Consider the following 27,344-nt stretch of genomic DNA (forward strand, 5'->3'; position numbering starts at 1 on the left):
AGTGGTTGTGGCTCGCGGGCTCTAGAGCACAGGCTCAGTAGCTGTGGCGCCCGGGCTTAGTTGTTACACGGTATGTGGGATCCTCCTGGATCAGGGATCGAAGCCGTGTTACCTGTATCGGCAGGCGGACCCTCAGACACTGCGCCACCAGGGAGGTCCCTATAACTTTTTTAGTAGCTTATTTTTCCTCTTTGCTTTTACTTTAAAATATTTTTAATCAAAATAATACATGTATAGGTATCTAAAGTAGTAAATTCATAGAAACAGAAAGTAGAATGATGCCTACTGGGGCTAGAGGTGGGGAAGGGGTACGGGGAATTGTTTGATAGGTATGGTTTCAGATTTGCAAGATGAAAAAGTTCTAGAGATCTGTTTCACAACAAGGTGCATATACTTAACACTACTGAGCTGTACACTTAAAATGGTTAAATTGATAAATTTTAGGTTATATGTGTTTTACCACAATAGAAAATACATGTGCATTTATAAAGATCAAGAAGAATTAATAGAAAAAAATATTAGCAGCTCCTTTTTTTTTTTTTTATCCTCTCACCTGCTACCTAGAGGCACTTTCATTTTTTTAAAGTGTAACTCAGTGAAGTTTCTCTGTTCAGTATACAGTTCTTCAGGTTTCGACAAACAAACAGTGGTTGTACCACCACCAGAATCAAGAAATGAAACAGTTCCATCGCCTACAAAAACCTCCCCTCCCTTGCCCCAAGGCTCTGGCAACTTCTGACCTGCTTTTTGTGCCTATAGATTTACCTTTTCTAGAATGTCACTGTAAATGGAATCATCGTTTGCAGCCTAAGTCTGGCTTCTTTCATTTAACCATAATATATCTGAGATTCATTCATGTTCTTAGGTGTATCAGTAGTTCATTTCTTTTTATAGCTGAAAAAGAAATGGTATAGGTGTACCACGGTTTGTTAATCCATTCTCCAGTTGAAGGACATTGGGGTTGTTTCCAGTTTTGAGTGATGATGATAAAGCCACAAACATTTATGTACATATTTCTGTGAGAACATAAATTTCATTTCACTTAGGTTATTGACTTAGACTGGGATCATTGGGTTTTATGGAGAGTCAAACTTTATAAGCAGCTGCTAAACTGTTGTGCAGAGTGGTTGTACCATTTTGCATTCCCACCATCAGTATATGAGCATTCCAACTGTTCTGCAATCTTGTCAACAGTTGACATTTTTAGGTTTCATCTTTAAATGAAAGATTTTAGCCCCTCTGGTAGATGTGTTGCTGTATCTCATTATGGTTTTAGTTTGCACTTCTGAAATGATTAATGATGTTTACCATTTTTCCATGTGCTATTTACCAAGCATGTATCTTCTTTGGTAAAGTGTCTGTTGCCCATTTTTTTAAAAATTGGGTTGTTTGTTTTCTTGCTATTGAGTTTTAAGAGTTCTTTATATATTCTCGATATAGGTCCTTTATCAGATGTGTGACTTGCAATATTTAATTACAGTCTATAGTTTGTGTTTTCATTCTTGTAACAGTGTCTTTCAAACAACAGAAATTCTTCATTTTGATAAAGTCCAGTTTATTGATATTTTTTTTTCTCTTTTATGGTTGGTGCTTTTCATGTCACATTCAAGGAGTCTTTGCCTAACCCAAGGTCTGAAGGAATTATGGTTTTGGATTTTACGTATAAGTCTGATCCATTTTAAGTCAATATTTCATATGGTGGGAGGAATGGATCAAATTGGGTTTTGTTTTCTATATTCTATCTAGCTGTTTCAAGACTATTTGTTGAAAAGATTATCTTTCTGCACTGAATCACTTTTACATCTTTGTTAAATCAATTTGCCATATATGCGTGGGACTGTTTCTTACCTCTCTATTCTGTTCCGTTGCCCTACACATCTGTCCCTTTACCAGTACCACACTATCTTGATGAGAGTTACTTTACAGAAAGTCTTGAGTGGGAGCCCTTCAGCTCTATTCTTCTAAAATTGTTTTGCTTATTCCACTTCTTTTACTTTTATGTACACATTTTAGAATCACTTTGTCATTTTTTAATAAGAAGTCTTGCTGGAATTTTGATTGGGATTACGTTGAATCTTTACATTAGTTGGGGGAGGGGGAATTGACATATTAACAATATTGAGTCTTTCAATTGAACACAGTGTATCTCACCATTTATTTGGTTCTCTTGGATTTCTTTCTTCAGTGTTTTATAGTTTCAGCATACAGATTTCATACATATTTTGTTAAATTTATATCTATTTCATGTATTTTTATGAGATAAATGGAACTTTAAAAAAAAGTCAGCTTTTGGACTTCCCTGGTGGCGCAGTGGTTAAGAATCCACCTGCCAATGCAGGGGACATAGGTTCTATCCCTGGTCCGGGAAGATCCCACATGCCATGGAGCAGCTAAGCCTGTGCGCCACAGCTACTGAGCTTGCGCTCTAGAACCTGTGAGCCACAACTGCTGAGCCAGAGTGCCACAACTACTGAAGCCAGCGCGCCTAGAGCCTGTGCTCCACAACAAGAGAAGCCACCGCAATGAGAAGCCCACACACCTCAACGAAGAGTAGCCCCCACTAGCCGCAACTAGAGAAAGCCCGCGCACAGCAACGAAGACCCAACGCGGCCAAAAATAAATAAATAAATAAATTTTTATGATGTCAGCTTTTAATTGTTCATGCCAATACGTAGGAATATAATTGATTTTTCTGATTGAACTTATATCCTGTGACCTTGATAAACATTCTTATTGTTAGTTCCTGTAGTTTTTTTTTGTGCATTCTTTGGGATTTTCTGTGTAGGCAATCACATTATCCGTTAATAGGATAGTTTTATTTTTTTCTTTCTACTCTGGATGCCCTTTCTTTTGTCCCTTCCTTCCTTTCTTTTTTTTTTTTTTTTTTTTTGCCTTATTGCCTGCCTATTACTATTACCTCCAGTATATTGAACAGTATTGCTGAGAGTGGACATTCTTGCCTTTTTTCCAATCTTAGGGGGAAAACATTCATTCTTTTGCCATTAAGTGTGATGTCAGCTGAATAGTTTTTGTATATGCCCTTTATCAGGTTGAAGAACTTCGATTCCTGTTTTGCTGAGAGTTTTTATCATGAATGGACGTTGTATTTTGTCAGATTGCTTTTTCTGCAACTATTGAGATGACCCTGTACTTTTTCTTCTTTAGTCTGTTGATATAGTGAATCACATTGACTTTTGAATGTTTACCTTGCATTCTCAGGATAAATGCCATTTGGTCCTGATGTATTTATTACTCTTATTATATATAGTTGGATTCAGATTGCCAAAAATTTTTAAAGAACTTTTGCGTCTCTGTTCATTAGGGCTATTGGTCTGTAATTTTTTTTTCCCTTTTTTTAAAATAATGTCTGCCTGATTTTAGTATTAGGGTTATGCTGGCCTTGTAGAATGAGGTGGGAAGTGTTTTCTCTTCAATGTTCTCGAAGAGAGTTTGTGTAGAATCGGAATAGTTTCTTCCTTAAATATTTAGTAGGATTCACCAGTGAAACCATCTGGGCCTGAGTTTTTTGGGGTAGGAAGATTTAAATTACAAATTAATTTTAAAAGTGGACTATTTTAGTTACCTATTTCTCCTTGAGTGAGTTTTGGTAGTTTGTGTTTTTCTAGGAATTTGTCCATTACATCTAAGTTGTTATATTTACTGAAATAAATTTGATATGCCATGTTTTCTTTTCACTCAGTTCAAAATACTTCCCAATTTCCCTTTTATTTGACCCCCGTGGGTTATTTAGGTATGTGTTATTTCCAAGTATTTGGAGATTTTCCAGATAATTTTCTGTAATTGATTTTCTGCAATTGATTTCTAATTTAATTCCATTGTGCTTATAGAACATGCTTTGTATGATTTGAACCCTTTTAAATTTACTGAGACTTGTTTTGTGGCTCAGAATACGGCCTATCATGGTAAAAATGCCAGGTGTCCTTGAAATGAATGTGTATTCTGCTGTTATTGGATGGAACGTTCTACAAAAAACAGTTAGGTCAAGTGGTTGACAGAGTTATTCCAGTATTCAGTACCCTTACTTATTTTCTGCTTACTGTCTTTCAATTACTGAGGGAGGATCGTTGAAAACTCTAACTTTAATTTTGGATTTTTCTATTTCTCCTTATAATTCTATCGGTTTGTTGCTTCATATAATTTGAAGCTCTGTTATCAGGGTATAAACATTTAGGATTTTTATGACCTCATGATGAATTGACCCTTTTATTCATTATGAAATGATTTTAGCTCTGCAGTCCACTTTCTCTGAATCATATAGCCACTTCAGTGTTCTTTTGATTATTTGAACATAGAGGATCTTCTTCCATCCTCTTATTTTACCTAATTATGCCTTTATATTTCTTTTTTTAAAATAAATTTATTTATTTATTTGTTTGTTTATTTTTGGCTCTGTTGGGTCTTTGTTGCTGCGCCCGGGCTTTCGCTGGTTGCGGAGAGCAGGGGCTACTCTATGTTGCGGTGCGCAGGCTTCTCATTGCGGTGGCTTCTCTTGTTGTGGAGCACAGGCTCTAGGCGTGCGGGCTTCAGTAGTTGTGGCACGTGGGCTCTAGAGCACAGGCTCAGTAGTTGTGGCGCGCGGGCTTAGTTGCTCCGCGGCATGTGGGATCTTCCTGGACCAGGGCTGGAACGGAACCCGTGTCCCCCTGCATTGGCAGGCGGATTCTTAACCACTGCACCACCAGGGAAGTCCTAAAGTATTATTTCTTAAAGTCAGCAATGGTTGTGTCTTGGGTTTTTTTCTTATCTGATCTGACAATCTGTACCTTTTAATTAAGGTGCTTAATTGAGAACATTTACATTTAATGTGATTATTGCTATAGTTGGTTTGAATGACTGTCTTACTATTCACTTTTTATTTTGTTCTTTATTCCTCTTTTCTTCCGTTCTACTTCTTTTAGATTGTATTTTTTCTAATGATTCCATGATATCTTCTGTATTGGCTTATTAGCTGTAACTCATTGTATTGTTATTTCAGTTATTACCTTAGAGTCTGTAGCATACATTTTTAACTTACCGCATCTACTTGCAAGTAATATAAGAACCTACAGCACTATCCTTCCCTTCTCCTGTCCTGGCCTGTGTTGTTTTTTGTCATACATTTTACTTCTACATATGATATATCCCCTCTTCACTCATATATTGTTATTATTTTTGCTTTAAATAGTCATTTATCTTTTAAAAGAGATTTAAATAGTTAAGGGAAATATCTTTTGTATTTAACTACATAGTTACCATTTCTGATGCTCTTCATTCTTCTGTGTACACCTCAACTTCCATCTGGTATCATTTTCCTTCTGCCTGAAAGACTGACTTCACAATTTCTTATACTGCAGGTCTGCCAGTGATCGAATCCTTGTAGCTTTCGTGTGTCTGAAAAAGAATTTCATCTTCATTTTTGACAGATATTTTCACTGAGCATAGACTTATAGGTAGACAGGCTTTTCAGAATTTCCTTTCAGCACTTGAAAGATACTGCTGCACCGTCTTCTGTCAACCAGAAGTCTGCTCCCAATCTTATCTTTGTTTCTCTGTGTATGATCTAGTTCTTTTCTCTGGGCTGCTTTTAAGATGATCTCTTTATCACTGGTTGTAAGCCATTTGATTATGATACACCTTGCTGCAATTTTCTTCACAGTTCTCTTGCTTGAAGTTTGTTTAGCTTCTTGGATCTGTGAATTTATTGTTTTTAAATAAAATTTGGAGAAAATTGCCGTTATCACTTCAAATATTCTTTCCCCTCCCTTTCCCTCTTCTCTTCTTTAGGGACTTCACTAAAGATTTACTTGGTTGTTTGAAATTGCTTCAGAGTTTAATGATACTTTCTTCTTTTCTTGTTTTGTTCTTTTTTTCAGCTTTTTTTCCTCTCTGTTTTGTTTTGCGTAGTTTCTATTGCTGATATATCACTAATATTTCTCCTGCCCTGTCTAATCTGCTGTTAATCGCCTGCAGTATATCTTTCTTCTCAAATTGTATTTTTAATCCTCATAAATCTAATTTGGGTTTTCTCTATACCTTTCATACCTCTATTTAATATGCTGCTGTTTACCTCTACTTTCTTGAACAAATAAAATATGGTTATAATAATTATTTGAGTGTCTTTGTCTACAAATTATATCGTCTTTGTCATATCTGGGTCATTTTGATTGATTGATTTTCCTCATTATGAGTCATATTTCCCTGTTTATTTGTATGCCTGGTACTTTTCATTGGATGCCAGACATTGTGAATTATTGGTTGCTAGCTGCATTTTATTTAATATCCTCGAGGCTTGTTTTGGGAAAAAAATAAGTTACTTGGAAACAGTTTGATCTTTTCAAGGCTTCCTTTTAAACTGCTTTACACAAGACCAAAACACCATTCAGTCTAGAACTAACTTTTCCTCATGACTTTCCTCCTTGAATATCTGGTGCCCTGCGTTTACAAGGTTTTTTTTTTTTTTTTTTTTTTAACCCAGGCTGGTGGTAAGACCAACTATTCCGAGCCCTGTGTGATTTCCAAAAATTGTTCTTCCTGCTTCTTTCGGGTGGCTCTTTCCCCAGCCTTGGGTAGTCTCCTCACGTGTGCTCCACAGAAGCCTGGGAGGAGAGGAGCACGGTCCCTGCAGGTCCCACCCTCTCTCTTTTTTTATCTTTTTTCAAACAGAAAGTCACAAAAATTATAATGATTCTCATCAGTTCACTCAGTCCCATGTAATTAATTTTTTTTTCATCTTGATCTTTTGTTAGCACTTTTATGAATTCATCAGTTTTCCATTAGAGTTCTGAAAATGTTTATTCATTCAGTTCAGCAGTGTAGTCAGTTACCAGAAACCTGTACTTGTCAGAGTCGTTTCCATGAATTCCTTGAAGATGAAACCCTTTTATAGGAACATTTTTGCAAAAGCATCAGAGTACACCCAGTACTGCCTGTAAATGACGGAAGACTTAAAAATGACCACGGTTAAAGATTGATGAAAGTTCATAATAATGCAGTTGACTAGGAAATGTAGTTATTTCTGAGATAGACATTTTAAAATAATAACTAGAATTATGACTTATAACATTATACCAGAACATATAAGATTTTTAGGAATTTCATGTAATGTCTGAAACATTTATATTAACATATTTCCATACAAATAACCCAAAGAATGTTTAGTATTAGTTATTTTGTTTTAATTTTTGCATTTTATTTATCTTTTTATACAGCAGGTTCTTATTAGTCATCCATTTTGTACACATCAGTGTATACATGTCAATCCCAATCACCCAGTTTATCACACCACCATCCCCACCCCCACCTGTGGCTTTCCCCCCTTGGTGTCCATATGTTTGTTCTCCACATCTGTGTCTCAACTTCTGCCCTGCAAACCGGTTCATCTGTACCATTTTTCTAGTTTCCACATACATGCTTAATATACGATATTTGTTTTTCTCTTTCTGACTTACTTCACTCTGTAGGAGAGTCTCTAGATCCATCCACGTCTCAACAAATGACACAATTTCGTTCCTTTTTATGGCTGAGTAATATTCCATTGTATATATGTACCACATTTTCTTTATCCATTCGTCTGTCGATGGGCATTTAGGTTGCTTCCATGACCTGGCTATTGTAAATAGTGCTGCAATGAACATTGGGGTGCATGCGTCTTTTTGAATTATGGTTTTCTCTGGGTATATGCCCAGTAGTGGGATTTCTGGGTCATATGGTAATTCTATTTTTAGTTTTTTAAGGAACCTCCGTACTGTTCTCCATAGTGGCTGTATCAATTTACACTCCCACCAACAGTGCAAGAGGGTTCCCTTTTCTCCACACCCTCTCCAGCATTTGTTGCTTGTAGATTTTCTGATGATGCCCATTCTAACTGGTGTGAGGTGATCCCTCATTGTAGTTTTGATTTGCATTTCTCTAATAATTAGTGATGTTGAGCAGCTTTTCATGTGCTACTTGGCCATCTATATGTCTCCTTTGGAGAAATGTCTATTTAGGTCTTCTGCCCATTTTTGGATTGGATTGTTTGTTTCTTTAATATTGAGCTGCATGAGCTGTTTATATATTTTGGAGATTAATCCTTTGTCCATTGATTCATTTGCAAATATTTTCCCCCATTCTGAGGGTTGTTTTTTGGTCTCGTTTATGGTTTCCTTTGCTGTGCAAAAGCTTTGAAGTTTCATTAGGTCCCATTTGTTTATTTTTGTTTTCATTTCCATTACTCTAGGAGGTGGGTCAAAAAAGATCTTGCTGTGATTTATATCAAAGAGTATTCTTCCTGTGTTTTCCTCTAAGAGTTTTATAGTGTCTGGTCTTACATTTAGGTCTCTAATCCATTTGGGGTTTATTTTTGTGTATGGTGTTACGGAGTGTTCTAATTTCATTCTTTTACATGTAGCTGTCCAGTTTTCCCAGCACCATTTATTGAAGAGACTGTCTTTTCTCCATTGTATATGCTTGCCTCCTTTGGCATAGATTAGTTGACCGTAGGTGTGTGGGTTTATCTCTGGGCTTTCTATCTTTTTCCGTTGATCTTTGTGTCTGTTTTTGTGCCAGTACCATATTGTCTTGATTACTGTAGCTTTGTATAATAGTCTGAAGTCAGAGAGTCTGATTCCTCCAGCTACATGTTTTTCCCTCAAGACTGCTTTGGCTATTTGGGGTCTTTTGTGTCTCCATACAAATTTTAAGATGTTTTGTTCTAGTTCTGTAAAAAATGCCAATAATGATTTGATAGGGATTGCATTGAATCTGTAGATTTCTTTGGGTAGTATAGTCATTTTCACAATGTTGATTCTTCCAATCCAAGAATATGGTATATCTCTCCATCTGTTGGTATCATCTTTAATTTCTTTCAGCAGTGTCTTATAGTTTTCTGCATACAGGTCTTTTGTCTCCCTAGGTAGGTTTATTCCTAGATATTTTATTCTTTTTGTTGTAGTAGTAAATGGGAGTGTTTCCTTAATTTCTCTTTCAGATATTTCATCATTAGTGTATAGGAATGCCAGAGATTCCTGTGCATTAATTTTGTATCCTGAAACTTAACTAAATTCATTGATTAGCTCTAGTAGTTTTCTGGTGGCATTTTAAGGATTCTCTATGTATAGTATCATGTCATCTGCAAACAGTGACAGCTTTACTTCTTCTTTTCCAATTTGTATTCCTTTATTTCTTTTTCTTCTCTGATTGCCGTGGCTAGGACTTCCAAAACTATGTTGAATAATAGTGGTGAGAGTGGACATCCTTGTCTTGTTCCTGATCTTAGAGGAAATGCTTTCAGTTTTTCATCATTGAGAATGATGTTTGCTGTGGGTTTGTCGTATATGGCCTTTATTATGTTGAGGTAGGTTCCCTCTATGCCCACTTTCTGGAGAGTTTTTATCATAAATGGATGTTGAATTTTGTCAGAAGCTTTTTCTGCATCTATTGAGATGATCATATGGTTTTTCTTCTTCAATTTGTTAATATGGTGTATCACATTGATTGATTTGTATACATTGAAGAATCCTTGCATCCCTGGGATAAATCCCCCTTGATGATGGTGTATGATCCTTTTAATGTGTTGTTGGATTCTGTTTGCTAGTATTTTGTTGAGGATTTTTGCATCTATATTCATCAGTGATATTGGTCTGTAATTTTCTTTTTTTGGAGTATCTTTGTCTGGTTTTGGTATCAGGGTGATGGTGGCCTAATAGAGTGAGTTTGGGAGTGTTCCTTCCTCTGCAATTGTTTGGAAGAGTTTGAGAAGCATGGGTGTTAGCTCTTCTCTAAATGTTTGATAGAATTCACCTGTGAAGCCATCTGGTCCTGGACTTTCGTTTGTTGGAAGATTTTTTATCACAGTTTCAATTTCATTACTTGTGATTGGTCTGTTCATATTTTCTATTTCTTCCTGGTTCAGTCTTGGAAGGTTATACCTTTCTAAGAATTTGTCCATTTCTTCCAGGTTGTCCATTTTATTGGCATAGAGTTGCTTCTAGTAGTCTCTTAGGATGCTTTGTATTTCTGCAGTGTCTGTTGTAACTTCTCCTTTTTCATTTCTAATTTTATTGATTTGAGTCCTCTCCCTCTTTTTCTTGATGAGTCTGGCTAATGGTTTATCAATTTTGCTTATCTTCTCAAAGAACCAGCTTTTAGTTTTATTGATCTTTGCTATTGTTTTCTTTGTTTCTATTTCATTTATTTCTGCTCTGATCTTTATGATTTCTTTCCTTCTGCTAACTTTGGGTTTTGTTTGTTCTTCTTTCTCTAGTTCCTTTAGCTGTAAGGTTAGATTGTTTATTTGAGATTTTTCTTGTTTCTTGAGGTAGGCTTGTATAGCTATAAACTTCCTTCTTAGAACTGCTTTTGCTGCCTCCTATAGGTTTTGGATCGTCGTGTTTTCATTGTCATTTGTCTCTAGGTATTTTTTGATTTCCTCTCTGATTTCTTCAGTGATCTCTTGGTTATTTAGTAACATATTGTTTAGCCTCCATGTTTTGTTGTTTTTTACGTTTTCTTCACTGTAATTCATTTCTAATCTCATAGTTGTGGTCAGAAAAGATAGTTGATATGATTTCAATTTCCTTAAATTTACTGAGGCTTGATTTGTGACCCAAGATGTGATCTATCCTGGAGAATGTTCTGTGCGCACTTGAGAAGAAAGTGTAATCTGCTGTTTTTGGATGGAATGTCCTGTAAATATCAGTTAAATCTATCTGGTCTATTGTGTCATTTAAAGCTTCTGTTGCCTTATTTATTTTCATTTTGGCTGATCTGTCCATTGGTGCAAGTGAGGTGTTAAAGTCCCTCACTATTATTGTGTTACTGTCGATTTTCTCTTTTATAGCTGTTAGCAGTTGCCTTATGTATCATGGTGCTCCTATGTAGGGTGCATATATATTTATAATCGTTATATCTTCTTCTTGGATTGATCCATTGATCATTATGTAGTGTCCTTCCTTGTCTCTTGTAACATTCTTTATTTTAAAGTCTATTTTATCTGATATGAGTATTGCTACTCCAGCTTTCTTTTGATTTCCATTTGCATGGAATATCTTTTTCCATACCCTCACTTTCAGTCTGTATGTGTCCCTAGGTCTGAAGTGGGTCTCTTGTAGACAGCATATATGTGGGTCTTGTTTTTGTATCCATTCAGCAAGCCTGTTTCTTTTAGTTGGAGCGTTTAATCCATTCACATTTAAGGTAATTATCGATATGTATGTTCCTATGACCATTTTCTTAATTGTTTTGGGTTTGTTTTTGTAGGTCGTTTTCTTCTCTTGTGTTTCCCACTTAGAGAATTTCCTTTAGCATTTGTTGTAGAGCTGGTTTGGTGGTGCTGAATTCTCTTAGCTTTTGCTTGTCTGTAAAGCTTTTGATTTCTGTGTCGAATCTGAATGAGATCCTTCTCGGGTAGAGTAATCTTGGTTGTAGGTTCTTCCCTTTCATCACTTTAAGTATATCATGTCACTCCCTTCTGGCTTGTAGAGTTTCTGCTGAGAAATCAGCTGTTAACCTTATGGGAGTTCCCTTGTATATTGTTGTTTTTCCCTTGCTGCTTTCAATAATGTTTCTTTGTCTTTAATTTTGGGCAATTTGATTACTATGTGTCTCGGCGTGTTTCTCCTTGGGTTTATCCTGTATGGGACTTGCTGCGCTTCCTGGACTTGGGTGGCTATTTCCTTTCCCAGGTTGGGAAGTTTTCAACTCTAATCTCTTCAGATATTTTCTCTGGTCCTTTCTCTTTCTCTTCTCCTTCTGGGACCCCTATAATGCGAATGTTGTTGCGTTTAATGTTGTCCCAGAGGTCTCTTAGGCTGTCTTCATTTCTTTGCATTCTTTTTTCTTTATTCTGTTCCACAGCAGTGAATTCCACCATGCTGTCATCCAGGTCACTTATCCGTTCTTGTGCCTCAGTTATTCTGCTATTGATTCCTTCTAGTGTAGTTTTCATTTCAGTTATTGTATTGTTCATCTCTGTTTGTTTGTTCTTTAATTCTTCTAGGTCTTTGTTAAACATTTCTTGCATCTTCTGGATCTTTGCCTCCATTCTTTTTCCGAGGTCCTGGATCATCTTCACTATCATTATTCTGAATTCTTTTTCTGGAAGGTTGCCTATCTCCACTTCATTTAGTTGTTTTTCTGGAGTTTTATCTTGTTCCTTCATCTGGTACATAGCCCTCTGCCTTTTCATCTTGTCTGTCTTTCTGTGAATGTGATTTTTGGTCCACAGGCTGCAGGATTGTAGTTCTTCTTGCTTCTGCTGTCTGCCCTCTCCATCCTCTCTCTTTTACTTTAAAAAATTGTACATACCTAAAGATAGAGTGAATAGAAAAAAATATATTAGCAGTTTCCTTTTTTCCCGTCTCCCAGTCTATTCCTGAGGCAGCCACTTTTTTTTGCTTTCTCATATTTACCCACAGATGTCCATGTCGTATTGATATAGTTATTCTTGCTTTTTCAATTGTAGATATTTTATAATCAAGCCGTGGTAGATAAGGATTTAACAGTTATTTATTTATTTATTTATTTTGCGGTACGCGGGCCTCTCACTGTTGTGGCCTTTCCCGTTGCAGAGCATAGGTTCTGGACGCGCAGGCTCAGCGGCCATGGTTCACGGGCCCAGCCGCTCTGCGGCATGTGGGATCTTCCCGGACCAGGGCACGAACCCATGTCCCCTGCATCGGCAGGCGGACTCTCAACCACTGCACCACCAGGGAAGCCCAGGATTTAGCATTTTTAAACCATTCTTACCACAGTTTTTTTCTTCCCTCCACACATTTCTTCTTCCCACCAGCTTCCCGATAAAGTTAATTTAACTTTTTAAAGTTAAATAAGTAGAAAGTGTTAAGAACGAATATAGTCATGTAAATTTTATTTATGAGCGTAACTTTTTCTTTCTTTCTTTTTCTGTTTTCCGTAAAACTGTCTTTGAACTTATCTAGTTGCTCCATTAGATCTGTCCCATACCTGGCTGTACCACCCCCTGCCCCTGCAAATGCTCAAATGTATTAGATCCTGTCTCTGATTATTCCCACCAAAGTGCTGCCTCCCAAGGGTTCCCACTTCCCACATGGTTACATACCTGTTGCTGCTAAGGCTTGCTTATTAGCACCTGTCGTCCCCAGATTTCCTTCCCCCATCATCCTGCTTTTTTTTTTTTTTTGGCTGTGCTGCACAGCATGCGGGATCTTACTTCCACAACCAGGGATCGAACCTGTGCCCCATGCAGTGGAAGCACGGAATCCTAACGACGAGACCACCAGGGAATTCCCCCCATCATCCTGTTAATTCCCTTCCTTCTCTCCAGCATTTGAGTCCCTGGTTCATGTTTCCCTTCTTCTTTTTTTTTCTTTTGGAATATACAATATTTCTTATATTTTTTAAATTTTATTTTATTGTGGTAAGAAGACTTAACCTGAGACCCACCCTCTAAAAGTTTAACAAATACCAACACAGTATTGTTGACTTCAGGTTCGAGATTGTACAGCAGATCTCTAGAACTTATTCATCTTGCTGTAAACGCTTTTTCCTTGATTTGCTCCTCCATACTGGTGTCTGAAATGTCTGAAAATGTTCTTAGTCTACATTTACACGTAAATGATTTGGCCAAGTGAAAAACCTTTCTCTCCTAGAATTTTATAGACATTTTCTCCATTGTTTCCTGGCAGCCAGCAGATTCTGATACTAGTACCTGTGTTTGTACCTTGTTTTTTTCTGTTTGGACGCTCTTAGGATCTTCTCTGTCCTGAGTGATCTTCAGTCTTGTGATGATGTGCTTTGGGGTAGAGCTCTCTTCACTGATTGTGGTAGCCGTCTGGTCATCTGATTTAATCTGGAGACTTGTGCCCTTCCGTTCTGGAAAAATTCTTAAATTATTTCTTTGATAATTTTCTTCCCTCTGTTCTCTATTTTTGGAGTTCATGCTATTTTGATGTCGGACCTCCTAGATTGATCCTTTTAAGTCTCTTGTGTCTCACAATTCCATCTCTTTTCTGTTCTACTTTTGGGAGGATTTTCTGAACTTTATCTTCCACCTCTTCTTTGGAAATGAAGGAAATTTAAAATATGGTTGGATTTTTCTGTTTGGATTTCTTTGGCATTCTTTCTTGTTCCAACAGTGTGTGGGACCCAAACACTAAAACATTATTTGTTGCTTATCTGCAACTCAGCTTTAACTGGGAGTCCTGAAGTTTCATTTGCTAACCCTGGTAACCCTAATCCCAGCGCCTAGTAAGAGTAAACCAGGAAAGGGGGTCCCTAGGCAGCAGTGATTTGGTCTGGCTCGCAGTGATGTGCTTTAGCTTCTTCCCTGGCAGTCACTTTAGATTTGCAAGGAGTTTGGACACAGGGAGAAACAGGTTATCCTATTTGAGTGGTGGATCCCCAACTGTACCTATATTGGCCAAGACAGATCAAGTTTGGAAGAAAAGCAGATGTTACTGAACCAGCATACATGCTACCAGTGTGCAGAAGTGATTGGATTGGAGTCCAGGTAAAAAGGCTCTTAGGCAAAACAGAACAGAATAGAACAACAAAATCCACCTCAAAGAACCACCCTGACCTCAAATGTCCAGGCTTTTTCCTGTACTCCGGATTCCCCAGCAGAGTGAGACCTCCTGATCTCTGCCCAGTGCCTGAAGGTGACCAGTATTATCCATGCCTTTAGGGGTCTCTCCTAGAGGCATGGGAGTATTTATCCTGTCCTATCAGCTGGTCTTGGTTAAGCTCAGGGCACTAGACTCACAGATGTTCTATTTTGGAAATGGAAGAAACTTTTGTAATGGCTAGAAAGTAATTTTAGCTATTTGGGCCTCAGACGTTTCTGACCCATGGGTTTTCCTCTATAGAGATTTCCTCCAATTTCTTTACCTTCTTTTTGAAATTATGTCTTTTCAGTTTTCATATAAAAATCCATCTTAAAGGAATCTAGCCCATTTATGTGAAAGATAGGAAGAGAAATAGATTTCTAATCATATTTTTGCTTGTATATCTTTTAGCCCAGCAAATTCTCCAGAAATAGATTACAAACATTCAAGGATATATGTACAAGGATGTTCCCTGCAAGTGTATCTAAAATAGCAAAGTATTGATGATGACCATAACGTCCTGCTGTGGAGATATGGTGTAAACAGACTGTGGTTCAGATATTGGCTTCTATAGCTTAATACTTGGATGATCAGTTGAAATGAATGAAATGAAAACATAGCCAACTTGTATCTTTGTTTTCAAGAATCTGGAGCACAGGAAAAAGCCTGGACATTTGAGATTGGGGTGGTTCTTTGCTATTGATTTTATTTTTCTATTCTGCTCTGTTTTGCCTAAGAGCCTTTTTACCTGGATTCCAATTCAATCACTTCTGCATATTGGTAGCACGTATGCTAATTCAGCAACATGTGCTTTTCTTCCAATAAATAAAATCCAGTTAATTTAGTAATCTTCTTAAACTTCAGTGGGAATTTAAAATTCATTTCTTTATATGACCTTAGAGTTTTGTTTTTGTAAGCTCTTGATTGCAGCTTAAGCGATGCTTTAATTTTTCCTGTGCAGTTGGCATTCCGTTTAAACATATAAACGACTTAATCACATAGACAGTTTTAGTGATCACTGTAACTTTCAAAATATAGAAACTACCGTGTAGTAAGTAATAATTGTGCCTAGCATTCATAGACATGGAGACCACGTGTCTGCTTCCCAAATTATGATTTTTGAGGTTCCATTTACTCTGTTTCCTTTTACTAAAAATGGATGCCTTTCCAAAATTTGTATCATGAGATAATATATATTTAATTTTTGTAAATTATAAATATGCCAACACATGTTTGAATATCACTTGTTATTCAAAAGCAAAGCCTTAAAATTTAGAGAACGATACGAACCTTACAGTAGAAAAAGGATGATACTGCCTTGGTTTTTTTAACCCAACAGAGAATTGCCCTTTCATTAGCTACCACATTCACCAGATTTGGTTCCTAATGACTTCAGACAATTTCCAAAGCCAAATGCACTCTGCCAACATTGGGTCACCTTCAAAGAATGTCTAAGAGGCTCCACTGGCAACTAAAATTTCCTAAATTAAAGGATGCTGCTTGAGGGAGAATGCTTGGTTGAGAGAAAAGACTCCATGTGTGTGTGTTTGTATATGTGTGTAAATCGAATATGTACATATACATGTTCTATGGTCAGATTTTATGTTGGAATTATTTGTGATGATACAACTTGTTTATGGATTAGTCTTTAGTATTTGTAGTTTTTTTGTTTTCTGTTTTTATAGGATTATACCATTAGAGGGCAGTATTGTAGAGGTTTAAATGTACCTTCTTAAATGTATTGAATTGCAAAGTGTTTATAACCTGTAATAATCGAGTGAATTTAAGGCCTCAGACTTATAGTATATTAAACTGCAACCTCAATTGATACATCCTTGCAAATATTTTAAATTAATAGAAGAAATTATGTAACGGGTTAAGCTATTTTACACCCAGATCTCTTAATTTTAGTTTAGAGAAGGGAATTATTTGGTCAGTGTGGCCATCAGGGTGACATAGATACCTACAGTATTTCAGTTCCTCTGATGTAAGAAGGCTCAAAGGATTGAGGCTTATAGGAATTGCATTTAACATCCAAAAACTTGCCTTACGGACTTAGTGAAAATAGATCCATGTGAGTAGGATTCAACCTGTGGATTGATTTTTTTTTTTTTCCTAGCTATAAATGGAAGAAGGAGGTGCAATTTTAAGGTTTATGGCTCTAGGGACATTTTGAGATCTACCTGATTACATTTGGTGGTTTCCTTTTGGCCTCAATTTGTATATGCCTAGCAAAGAATATGTACTGTTTTTTGTTTCTACACGTAATCGATAAATTCATGGAAAGGTAGAGTCTCTCAAAAAGGAAATGTGATTTTTTTCCCTCTAAAATTCACCGGCTAAGGGGGAAAAAAGTATTATTACAGTATGGTGTTATCCTTATAAATAAAACTGCCTAGAAAATCCTCCAGTTACTGCTGCCTGTAAGAACGAGATAATTGAAATCGAGACACTCGGGCTCCTGCAAGTCTTTAGTGGTGGGACTGGGCATGCTCAGTAGCTCAGACGGGTCTGGTTGCAAATAAGCAGCTTTCGCCGTTCGGCAGCCACGGGAACAGGCAGCTCCAGAGACGGGGGTCTGGCTCCCTTAAACGTAAGCACGTGCGGGTTCCCAATCGCATTTTTCGGAGCCCCTCGGCGTTTTCTGCCGGAGCACTGCTCCATCTTTCCTTGATCACGTAGGCTTTGGCGGCCCGCACCCCGGCCCCTTAGACTGCGGCCTGGGCCAGCCCACCCGAGGAGCGGATCGCCGGGCTGGGGGCGGGGTGGGGTGGTGAGGAAGGCGGGGAAGAGAGGAGGAGGGCGGGGAAGGGAGAAGGGGGCGGTTCCAGCGGCGTGCTGGCCAATTGGCGCGGCTCTTCCCTGCATATATTTTGCACGGAGACTGGGAGTCCTAGTCTAGAGCCTGGTGGAGCCCGGCTGCCGACGTGGGAGCCTTCTCCGCACGGTAGTGGGATCTACATCTTCCCGGAATCGCCAAGCCCCAGAAGCTGGGTTTCTTTCAATTAGGGCTGCTGTTTTCTATTTCTCCCTGAGCTACATAAAGCTAGAAGATTTTTATCTAGCTCAAACAAGGCTGCTCGTATTCCCTCTTTTTTTTTTTTTTCCTGCGAGGGTGTTTTTGGCTGCAATTGCATGAAATCCCAATGGTGTAGACCAGTGGCGATGGATCTAGGAGTTTACCAACTGAGACATTTTTCTATTTCTTTCTTGTCATCCTTGCTCGGGACTGAAAACGCCTCTGTGAGACTTGACAATAGGTAAATGTCGGCTGGGATAGTTTTTTAAAAATTTACTCGTGAGATACTTGTAATAATGCAGGTGAAAGATAGCCTGGCGAATTCCTTTGTCCATTGCTGAGAGGCTACGGTGACATGGATGTTGCTTTTTGAAATGTGCAGAATAGCCTTCTCTTTGCAGGTCTGGCCAGAGAACAGGCTTTTACCACATTATGTAATTTAGCCTTTGTGGCTCACTAAAATTGGGAAATGTCTGGATATTCATTAGTAAAAGAGTGGCTGGTGTGTTCCGGAGGGTGATATATTACATAGCATTAGAGAATATTGAAAAAATGATGCTAGTAACATCACGGAATTGGGAAATCCTTTTTGTCTTGGATGTTTAAGATAGATTCCATTGATCGATTTTTTTTTTTCCTTTTCAGCTCTTCTGGTGCAAGTGTGGTAGCTATTGACAACAAAATCGAGCAAGCTATGGTATGTACTGATTAAAAATCGTTTGTACTAAACGTGGGCACAGTACAAAAAGCGAGGTGTCTTGGGATGGAACAAGCGCATCCACAGTTAAACTGATGATTGCTCTCCATACATCTAGAAATGCCGGCACTGTCTCCATTCTGCTAGCGTGAAGCCACATACCACAGCTGCTCAGGAGAGAGAAAGGGGCCCTGAGGGTATTCGATGTTCTTTCCGGGACCGATTTCACACAGCCGTCGGGATTTTGGCGGAGGTCCCCCTTTTTGCTGGGGAATTGCTAGGAAAGCGCTGGCCCGGCGTGTCCTCAGGTCGTGGGCTCCTCTCTAGTGATGTGGCTTTACTAGGAATCCTAAGGTTTACCGGGGAGCCGGGAGGGGGGAGGGCCACAGAAGTGGGGATCTCCGGAAGGGGCCTCCTACACCGGGTCCAAACGGATCCCCAGTGATGGAGGCTACTGCACAATGAAAAAGAACCGGAGAAAAGTTTCGCCTTCTCAGCCTGCGCCTGGTTTTCTCCTATTTTTTATTTCCGCCTTGGCCGTTCTTTGTTATTGGAGCAGCGCCTGTGGCTCTTCTCACGGGATTCTCTGCCCACTGTTGCTAGGCAAACTCCGAACCTTTAATTCGGAGCTATAAATAACTCGAGCGCCCATTGGTTGCAACGGCTGCCCAGGTTTCTGTGATGTCAGCTTAATCACGAAAGAGGGGGGGATGGGGGGAGGGAGGAAAATGCGGCAACACGCTCTGTAGGAACTGGCTGCAGCCGGTGCTGAGGGAGGCGGTCTGGCGGGCGGAGGGAGGGACTTGGGGGCGGGGACGCGGCTACCGTTGCTCCGGGGCTGGACATCCCTGGGCCGGGCTTTTGCACGGAGCCCCAGAGCCCCAGTGCATTTTGCCATCTCGAATAGGAAACTTGAGCGTAGGCATTCCTGGCCAATGGCTGCAAGGAAAGCAAAGGCTTTAAAAAGGCTTGATGACTTAGACGTTAAAGTGAAGTATTGTACAGTTGTGGTTGTATTCCGTAGATCTCCCCTAGGGCCTGTTAAATGAGCTCTAAAGGCTGGATATGTAAATGGTTAGGGAGAGCCCCGCAAAATGATGCTTTAGAAATTCAGAGTCCGGGGAACAGTAGAGAGAAAGTTAAACCTTTTTTTTCCTCTTCTCTCTCTCCCTTTCAGGATCTGGTGAAAAGCCATTTGATGTATGCCGTTAGAGAGGAAGTGGAGGTCCTCAAAGAGCAAATCAAAGAACTAATAGAGAAAAATTCCCAGCTGGAGCAGGAGAACAATCTGCTGAAGACACTGGCCAGTCCCGAGCAGCTTGCCCAGTTCCAGGCTCAGCTGCAGACTGGCTCCCCCGCTGCCAGCACACAGCCACAGGGGACCACACAGCCCCCAGCCCAGGCAGCGTCCCAGGGCTCAGGACCAACCGCGTAGCCTCCTGTGCCGCCGCGGAACTGGCTGCTGCTGTCTGAACTGAACCGACCGGAGAAGATGGACTGGGGGGCGTCCGCGTCCACCGTCACCCATTTCATTGCTCGCTGCAAAAGAGACGTGAGACTGACATATGCCATTATCTCTTTTTTCCAGTGTTAAACACTCATATGCTTTCGGCTTGAAGAAATTTCTTAAGTTGGGTGAATTAAAGGTTAATGAGAGAATTAGCATGGATATACTGGGACCTCATGCAGCTTGGCAGATCCGTGAGAAACGGTTTCATTCATGCTGAGGAGCTGTGTGCCTTTCCATCCCTCCCCTGCTCCCCACCCCCACTTACAAGAGTTCTTCCTGCTTGCACGTGGCGTGCTCCATGGGGTTCCGAAGCAGTGCAGCACCACTGGACTCTCCTCTCTCTCCTCTTCCCCCCCCCAGGAACTGGAAGGGGAGGTGAAAGTCAAGAGTGAAGCTTAGTCTCACCTCAGATGAGGAGAAACATAGTTCATTGTACAAATGACGACTGTCACCAACACTCATAAAAACCAATAGTACTGTGCCTCTTTCCAAAACAGTGGATGACACAAAACTATTAGCGTGACTGAACGGTGACAGGTAGCTGGGATCTAGGCTATCTTACCCTGAAGGTTGTTTTGCTTATTGTATATTTGTGTATGTAGTGTAACTTTTGTACAATAGAGGACTGTACTATTTAGGTTGTACAGATTGCAATTTAGATGTTTCATTGGCTGTCTGAAGAGGTGTGGGTTGTCTTTTATATAGAGATCTACGTAAAAAATAATACATGAAGAAAAACACACCTACCTAAAGAGATTTTAAGAATTTGGCACAGTTGGTCACTTTGTGTAATCTGAAATCTTCCAGCTGCTGAATATCTTGAAGTCAGTCCCGGTTCACCGAAGTCTTTCGATTGAGCTGGTTGAATACTTTGAAATATGATCAGTTCTAGCTAATGAAATGGATTTCCCAGTAGGGGTTTCTGCATATTACCTGTATAGTAGTTACCTGCATATGTTTCTGCGCATGTTCTCTACACAGTTGTAAGGTGTCACTGTATTTAACTGTTGCACTTGTCAACTTTCAATAAAGCATATAAAATGTTGATAAACCAGTGTTTCCATGTTATAGTGTTAACGTAATCGCAGTCATTTCCACAACTATTTCCAGATAAAGTTAAAACAATTCGACTAGTAAAATCCTGAAGGGGGATGAAAGGGTTGGGCAAAGTAGTGGTGCTAGTGGTTTGACTGGAGGAGTAAAACGAATCAGACGTTGCGTTCTGTCAGGCAGTAAGGGAAGAGACATAACGAAAGAGGCAAGAGCTTAGCTCTTCAGACTAGTTGTGTGACCCAGTCAAGTGGCTTCCCCCACTCGGGGCTAATGTGGGGTATTGTTGAAAGAGAGAATCTCTGAGTTCCTCTGTGGCTTTAGAATTCTAGGAGCCCGTGGAAGTTTTAATGTCTCAATGTTTACCAGCTTAGGGGAATGAACCTTACTCTGTGTATAATTCCAGCAAGCAGCTCTAGGATCAGAAGATGGGAGTTAGAGAAGCTGATTTCCACTTTAAGAACTCTGTCACCCTAAGTTGGGGTGTCTTTCCTAGTGTGGATTGAGTTCCCAGCTCCTGGGAATTTCCAAGCAAAAGATAGGATAATTCTAGAGGTTTCCTCTTCTGGGTTTGAGGAAGGAAGGACCAGATAAGGGAGTCCCTCCCAGTTGATTCCTTAAGACTATAAAATAGGTCAAGATTCAAAACATGAAGGAATCCTAAAGCAAATTGGCCCCTGAGAAGTGAGCCTGAGGGGTCCCACTCTGCTGCAGGAGCCCTGCCAGTGAGCAGGTGAACGGTAGATTTTCAGCTCTGCAAACTGCCACTCCACCCCGTGGGAGTCAGGTATTCCCCAGCTCGAAGGCTTACGGAAGCCCTTGCAGGACAGGACTCAACTCTTCTGAGTCCTCTAATGTAGAACTGCTGAGAGATTGATGGGTGGATGGAGGGAACATCAGAGCTCCCCGAAAAGAACTGGACTGGGCGCATGTGTTACGAAGCTCAAAGTAACTGGTGGGGCGACCCATCTCCTGCTGAAGCAGTAAACGGCCGACTGCCTTGGGAGGTGGCGGTTGCCATGAAGATGGTTTGGGGAATTTGGAGAAGATTTAAAACAATCTTTGTCGTATTTGTTTGAAGGTTATATAACTTTGACTTAAATAAAGAGATAATTAATATAGTAATTCCGTTTCCTTTAAAAAAAAAAACTACTGAATCGAAATCTTTAACCATTTCATCTTTTAGGTTTTTAATATCCTCCAGAGCAAAGGTGGTAATTGAGGAAATTTGACAAGTGTCATGTCAATGTATTATTAAGATAAGGGAGAACTTCCTTCATTATTTAAAGGAATTTGGGGCCTTTATATTAAAAATGTGAGACTCCCATGACATTTTGGGGGGTGAATATTGTATGTGAAATATGAATGAATGATTAGAATCAAAAGATGTTTTTCTGTACATGTTCACTTTAGTAATTACTAAACACATTTTAAGTGATTGACTTATATTTAAGGATATTTAAGGTCATTTTAAAAGGCATTTTACTATCTGCTTACAGGCCTGATTAGGCCTTTGTTGGCCTGTGGGTTGTTATGTAATTGATTATATCATACTTATGTGGAGCGCGAGAGATTTTTAAGGGGGACAGAATGTTGTCCAGCACTGGGTGTTCCTGACATCAGCAATTGCAGCAGGAGAGACCGCCATTCGGGGAAGGAGAGACAGAAGAAATTTTACGTGATTTTAATGAATATTTGCTTTTTGTTTCAAATTAACAATGCTCATAACTCAGTAATTCTGTGCTTTTTTTTTTGCATAGTTTAAAAGCAAACATCTATTTTTCATTATGTGATAAATACATAATGCCAGAATCAATTTTAATTGACACAAGAAATGTATAAAAGTGCATTATAACTGAAATTAGAAATGAAAACTTAATTTCCTCAGACACTGCTCTGCCCTTACTTTATGTAAAATAAGTAGTTGAAACTATCAGGAGCCTGACTGCGTTTAGCCGTCAACTTGCGTTCCCACAGCAGTCATGGCCTAAAGATTAGAAACGGAGGCAGAGAAAATGAAGTTTCCTCCTTCTTAGATAAAATTGCCTGCCACGGAGCCGAGGATGAAGACTTTTGGCTGCCAGGCCTGGCCCTGCAGTAACTAGCTCTTTGACCTTTTGAATGGGACCTCAGACCCACTCTCTCATCTATAAAATACGGAGTTGGATCAGATCACAAAGATTCTGTCCTGCCGTAAGATGCTACAGCCCTCTGCTTTTTCCAATGACTTTATTTCATTGGAACTTTTTGGGGAGAGTGTGCTGTTTTGTTTGTTCGTTTAACTTCTTGGGCTAAAATTAATTTGGTTTTAATCCTAGCTTTGCCAGTTACTGGTCTGTTTCCTCATGTTAAAATGGGGGCATGCTATCTCCATAGGGATTTTTGTAAGTGTAATGCTGGAAAGCCATAAACAGAGACGTGGGTTCAGAGCAAAGTTTCAAGAAATGTTAGCCTTTCTCATGTTTTTGAGTCATTCATCCTCCTGTTTATGTTTTTATATATATATTTAATTCTGTATTTTTTTCAGGAATAAAGTTGTGGCAGTTTTATTTTCTAATAGCTTTTATTTAGCATGGATAATAGTGGTGGCTGTTAAAATTTTATTACAAAAACACACATTAAAAAATGCCATTTAGAATATGGACGGAAATGGACCATTTCTTCTGTATCTGAAAAATAATACTTAAGGCAACTATTTGATTTACATAAGTCAGAAAGAATTTACTGGGAATTGTTCATGTTTGAAAGTCATATTGGTAGAAGTAAATACACACTTGCAGGTGGAATGTATATCTTAAATTATTAATTTCCTTATGGAAAAATGTTCTAGGTAAAACAGTGCTATGGAAGGCCAGGCAGACCAAAGTCACTGGGATTAGTAATCAGGCTTTATCAACAGCTGTTTTAAAAGGTTCAGTGGCCATTTTAATTTATTATTTATTTATTTATTTTTGGCTGTGTTGGGTCTTTGTTGCTGCGTGCGGGCTTTCTCTAGTTGCGGCGAGCGGGGGCTACTCTTCGTTGTGGTGCGCGGGCTTCTCATGGCGGTGGCTTCTCTTGTTGCGGAACGTGGGCTCTACGTACACCGGCTTCAGTAGTTGTGGCTCGCGGGCTCAGTAGTTGTGGCTCGGGCTCTAGAGCGCAGGCTCAGTGGCGCACGGGCTCAGTTGCTCCGCGGCATGTGGGATCTTCCCGGAACAGGGCTTGAACCCGTCTCCCCCTGCATTGGCAGGCGGATTCTTAACCACTGCGCCACCAGGGAAGCCCTCAGTGGCCATTTTAAATGGTGCAAAAATGACTACACTGTTACAATATACATCTGTGCTTTAATCCAGGTGTTTTGGACACAGATGTCTGTAGGATATGACAGAGAAGCCCCTTGAGTGGAGTGAGATGGGACCATAGGAAGCGGTAGTGACCGTGGCCTTGGAGAGTGTGCTCCATCCACACACACGGGGCCTGTGCTTCTCGGCTCCATGCACTTGTTGCTGTGTGGGAGCTCAGGCGCTGTGTTGCCAGACCTTCGCATCTTTCAAGATCCAGAAACCCAGGCTCGCTCTGAAGATTCCCAACTTTTGGACACTGTGCAGACCAAACAAAAGCACAGCTACTCTGCTGATTTGGCCCACGGGCTGCGAGTTTCCGCTCCCTACTATCTAGATCTGCCTCAAGAACTAGACTCCTGCCCTACATGGCAGCTCATCCTTTCAGCACAAAATAAAACAAAACCAAACCTCTTCTTTCTTGAGTAGAGAAAATGGGCCCAGACTGTCTGGTAAGCTCTGTGTGAATTTACTCAGAGAACGTTTCCTGAGTACCTTCTGTGGCTTGTTCGTTTTACTAGAAGGTAGTATAGAGCCCCTGCCCTGAAGAGCAGCTCAAGTATTGCCTGTAAGAGAAGTGAGGCACTTTGTTTTCTGGCAAAATTTGCCTTACGTGACATAATACCTGAACCACTCCTCCTCTATTCCTTTTCAGATGAATCTTCAGCAAAAATAGTTCTGGGAGTTCTTTTAAGAACTGTTGTTAAATTGGTAGCAATTCCTTAGGGTAGTATAACCCCTCCGCTACATTTTATAACTGACTCACTTAAGGACAAAGATGGTGTTTGCAGATGTGTGTGCTTCAGGCTTATGTCGCACATGCCCCAAATTTCCAGGAATAACATGTATTTCAGGAAAACAATCTGCCCTATTGTATCAAGTACACTCAAGCATCCCCTGACAGTGGTTTATAGTCAATGCAGACTAGGGGACCAAGAAAACAGAAGACTGAGTTTCTCTCCTTAAGAGGAGAGACAGGTGGAGACATTAGGGTGACCCACTGTACTGGTTTGCCCAGGGATTGAGGGCGTTTCCGGGAAGTGGGACTTTCAGTGCTAAAACCAGCAAAGTCCCAGGCAAATTGGGACAAATGGGTCTCCCTAGATCCCATTTCCTCTTGTACTTGGACACACAGCTGAATCACACCTCCCAGCCCCTTGAAGTTGGGTGTGACATGGGACTCAGTTTTAGTCAATGGATTGAGAGCTGCAGTGATGAACACCTGGCCATAAGAAACCCAGTCTGCTGTGCTCCTTCTGCGGACCTGATGGGAAAGACCTTGGGCCCTTGGACGTGACAGAGGCTCTGTCAGTGTGTGTGTGTGTGTGTGTGTGTGTGTGTGTGTGTGTGTGTGTGTGTGTGTGACTGGAGCGTCCTACCCCACTAACCTGGGACTGGCCAGCACAGTGCCATTTTCTGGAGTGTGTCAGCCTTTAGGCATCTGAGAAACTGCTTGCCTCGGGGACTGACTCCAACTAACATGGAAATGAAGACGCGGAACTGGGGTGCTGCCGTCAGAACCAAAATGTGTGGCGTCGACTATGGCTGGGTGATGAAACTGTCGGAGGCTTGAGGTTGAGACCCGAACTGTGAAGCGGCAACACGTTCTGTAAAACTGTTGCCTGTGCTGCCTTAGAAGCCGCCCAAGTGCCCAGGGAGCCTGTAGCTCTAAGGGGTCAGAAAGTGAGTAACCGGTTCTTTGCTGTGTTTGGCAAAGGCTTTCAAGAAAAAGGTGAGCTCAGGAAAGAATGAGCTCAGTTTGTAAGTAGAAAGGAAGGGGGAGAAAAGGTAAGAAATTTGGGGTGGCCTGGTATTGGAAAAGCCCGTTGCTTCTAGAGCCCAAAGAGTTGGAAATAAGACTAAAAAGCCATTAAGGCCCATTAGGACCTTTCAGTTAAACAAGATGATCTACCCGTTCAGCAAATATGGGATAAAGGGTAAGGACTCTCCGTAGATGCCTTTGGTTTCAAATGGCTTCCGAGTGCTGACCGTTCAGCTGATAGAGGTGGGCGAGACCAAGTACTAAATCGTGACACCATCTTGTCCAGAAAAATATTTTTGGTCATGCTATTGACACATTGAATTGATTGGATACAAATAAGGGAGAAGCCTGCTAAGTTTTTTTTTTTTTTTTTTTTTTTTGTGGTACGTGGTCCGCTCACTGCTGTGGCCTCTCCCGTTGCAGAGCACAGGCTCCAGACGCACAGGCTCAGCGGCCATGGCTCACGGGCCCAGCCGCTCCGCGGCATGTGGGATCTTCCCGGACCGGGGCACGAACCCGTGTCCCCTGCATCGGCAGGCGGACTCTCAACCACTGCGCCGCCAGGGAAGCCGCCTGCTACGTTTTTGAGGAACTGCTATCGCCAAGGAAAACACCAGCCAGCCCAGACTTCAATAATAACAAGGACAACAGCAAAACGTTGCTGAAACCTTCAAATAACCAGGAGGCCTTAGAAGTGACAGGAGCTGGAAGTGGGGGCAGCGGGCATCTAAAGCTGTCCGGCTCCCAAGGAGATCACCCTTCTCCAGCACCCACTTCACACAAGGAGGATTCCAGGCAAGGAAACCTCCCAGACACAGGAGCCTGGAGCTTTGGAGAGTAATGGGCCAAGGATTTCCTCCCAGAGAGCAAAAGGAGTCAGCTAGGCTCAGAGGTCACCATCGGATGGTCCCTGGGCTGTATCAAGCCTCCTGACCAGAGCTGGCTCTCAGACACGTATCTACATAGTGTTTGGGGCAAAAAAGTGAATTAGTGACATCCCTTCTGAAACACGGATATCGTTCCAAGTTCTGGCGACCTTGAGTCTGTCAATTCCTGCATGACAGTCTCCACCTGCTGCTGAGTTGAGCTGCTGTTGACTTTAGCTGGGATGTGGGCCTCCAGCCGCCAGAGCGCACCACTCTGGGATGGCCCACGCTGTCAGTTGCCATCATGCCTCACTCATCTGGTTGCATACCTGGCCCAGGTAGGCATTTGAGGTTGTGTTCCAAACCCAGACTCTAACATCTGATTCCTAAACTTTGGTGGCTTAATTCATCTTAACCCTGTTTTTAAGATTCACAGGGTATGAACCCTTAAAGAAGAAAAGAACTAGAACTTGTTCTATTACCTCTTGGGTTTTATTTTGCTTTGTTGATCCAAGCTGTTGGAAAGGAGAAGAGTTGTGCTTTTTCCTTCACGGAT

General features: G+C 40.5%; 1 protein-coding gene across 3 annotated transcripts in view; it reads left to right on the forward strand.

Moving 5' to 3' along the window:
- The window catches only part of TSC22D1 (TSC22 domain family member 1), a 135,057-nt gene extending 114,219 nt beyond the window's left edge, over window positions 1–20,838 (forward strand). Inside the window, exons 1-3 of one of the 3 annotated variants that reach the window (XM_033843368.2) lie at window positions 17,130–17,154; window positions 18,226–18,277; window positions 19,455–20,838. In XM_033843368.2, coding sequence (XP_033699259.1) covers window positions 18,275–18,277; window positions 19,455–19,712 — 261 coding nt within the window. In that variant the 5' untranslated portion in view covers window positions 17,130–17,154; window positions 18,226–18,274 and the 3' untranslated portion in view covers window positions 19,713–20,838. Of the gene's footprint in view, window positions 1–17,129; window positions 17,155–17,443; window positions 17,822–18,225; window positions 18,278–19,454 lie in introns of those variants that run through there. The other 2 variants (XM_004331201.4, XM_019936522.3) reach the window with 2 other exon arrangements.
- The last annotated feature ends 6,506 nt before the right edge of the window (window positions 20,839–27,344 follow it).

The sequence above is a fragment of the Tursiops truncatus genome, chromosome 18 (assembly GCF_011762595.2).
Source record: "Tursiops truncatus isolate mTurTru1 chromosome 18, mTurTru1.mat.Y, whole genome shotgun sequence".
Lineage (NCBI taxonomy): Eukaryota > Metazoa > Chordata > Mammalia > Artiodactyla > Delphinidae > Tursiops > Tursiops truncatus.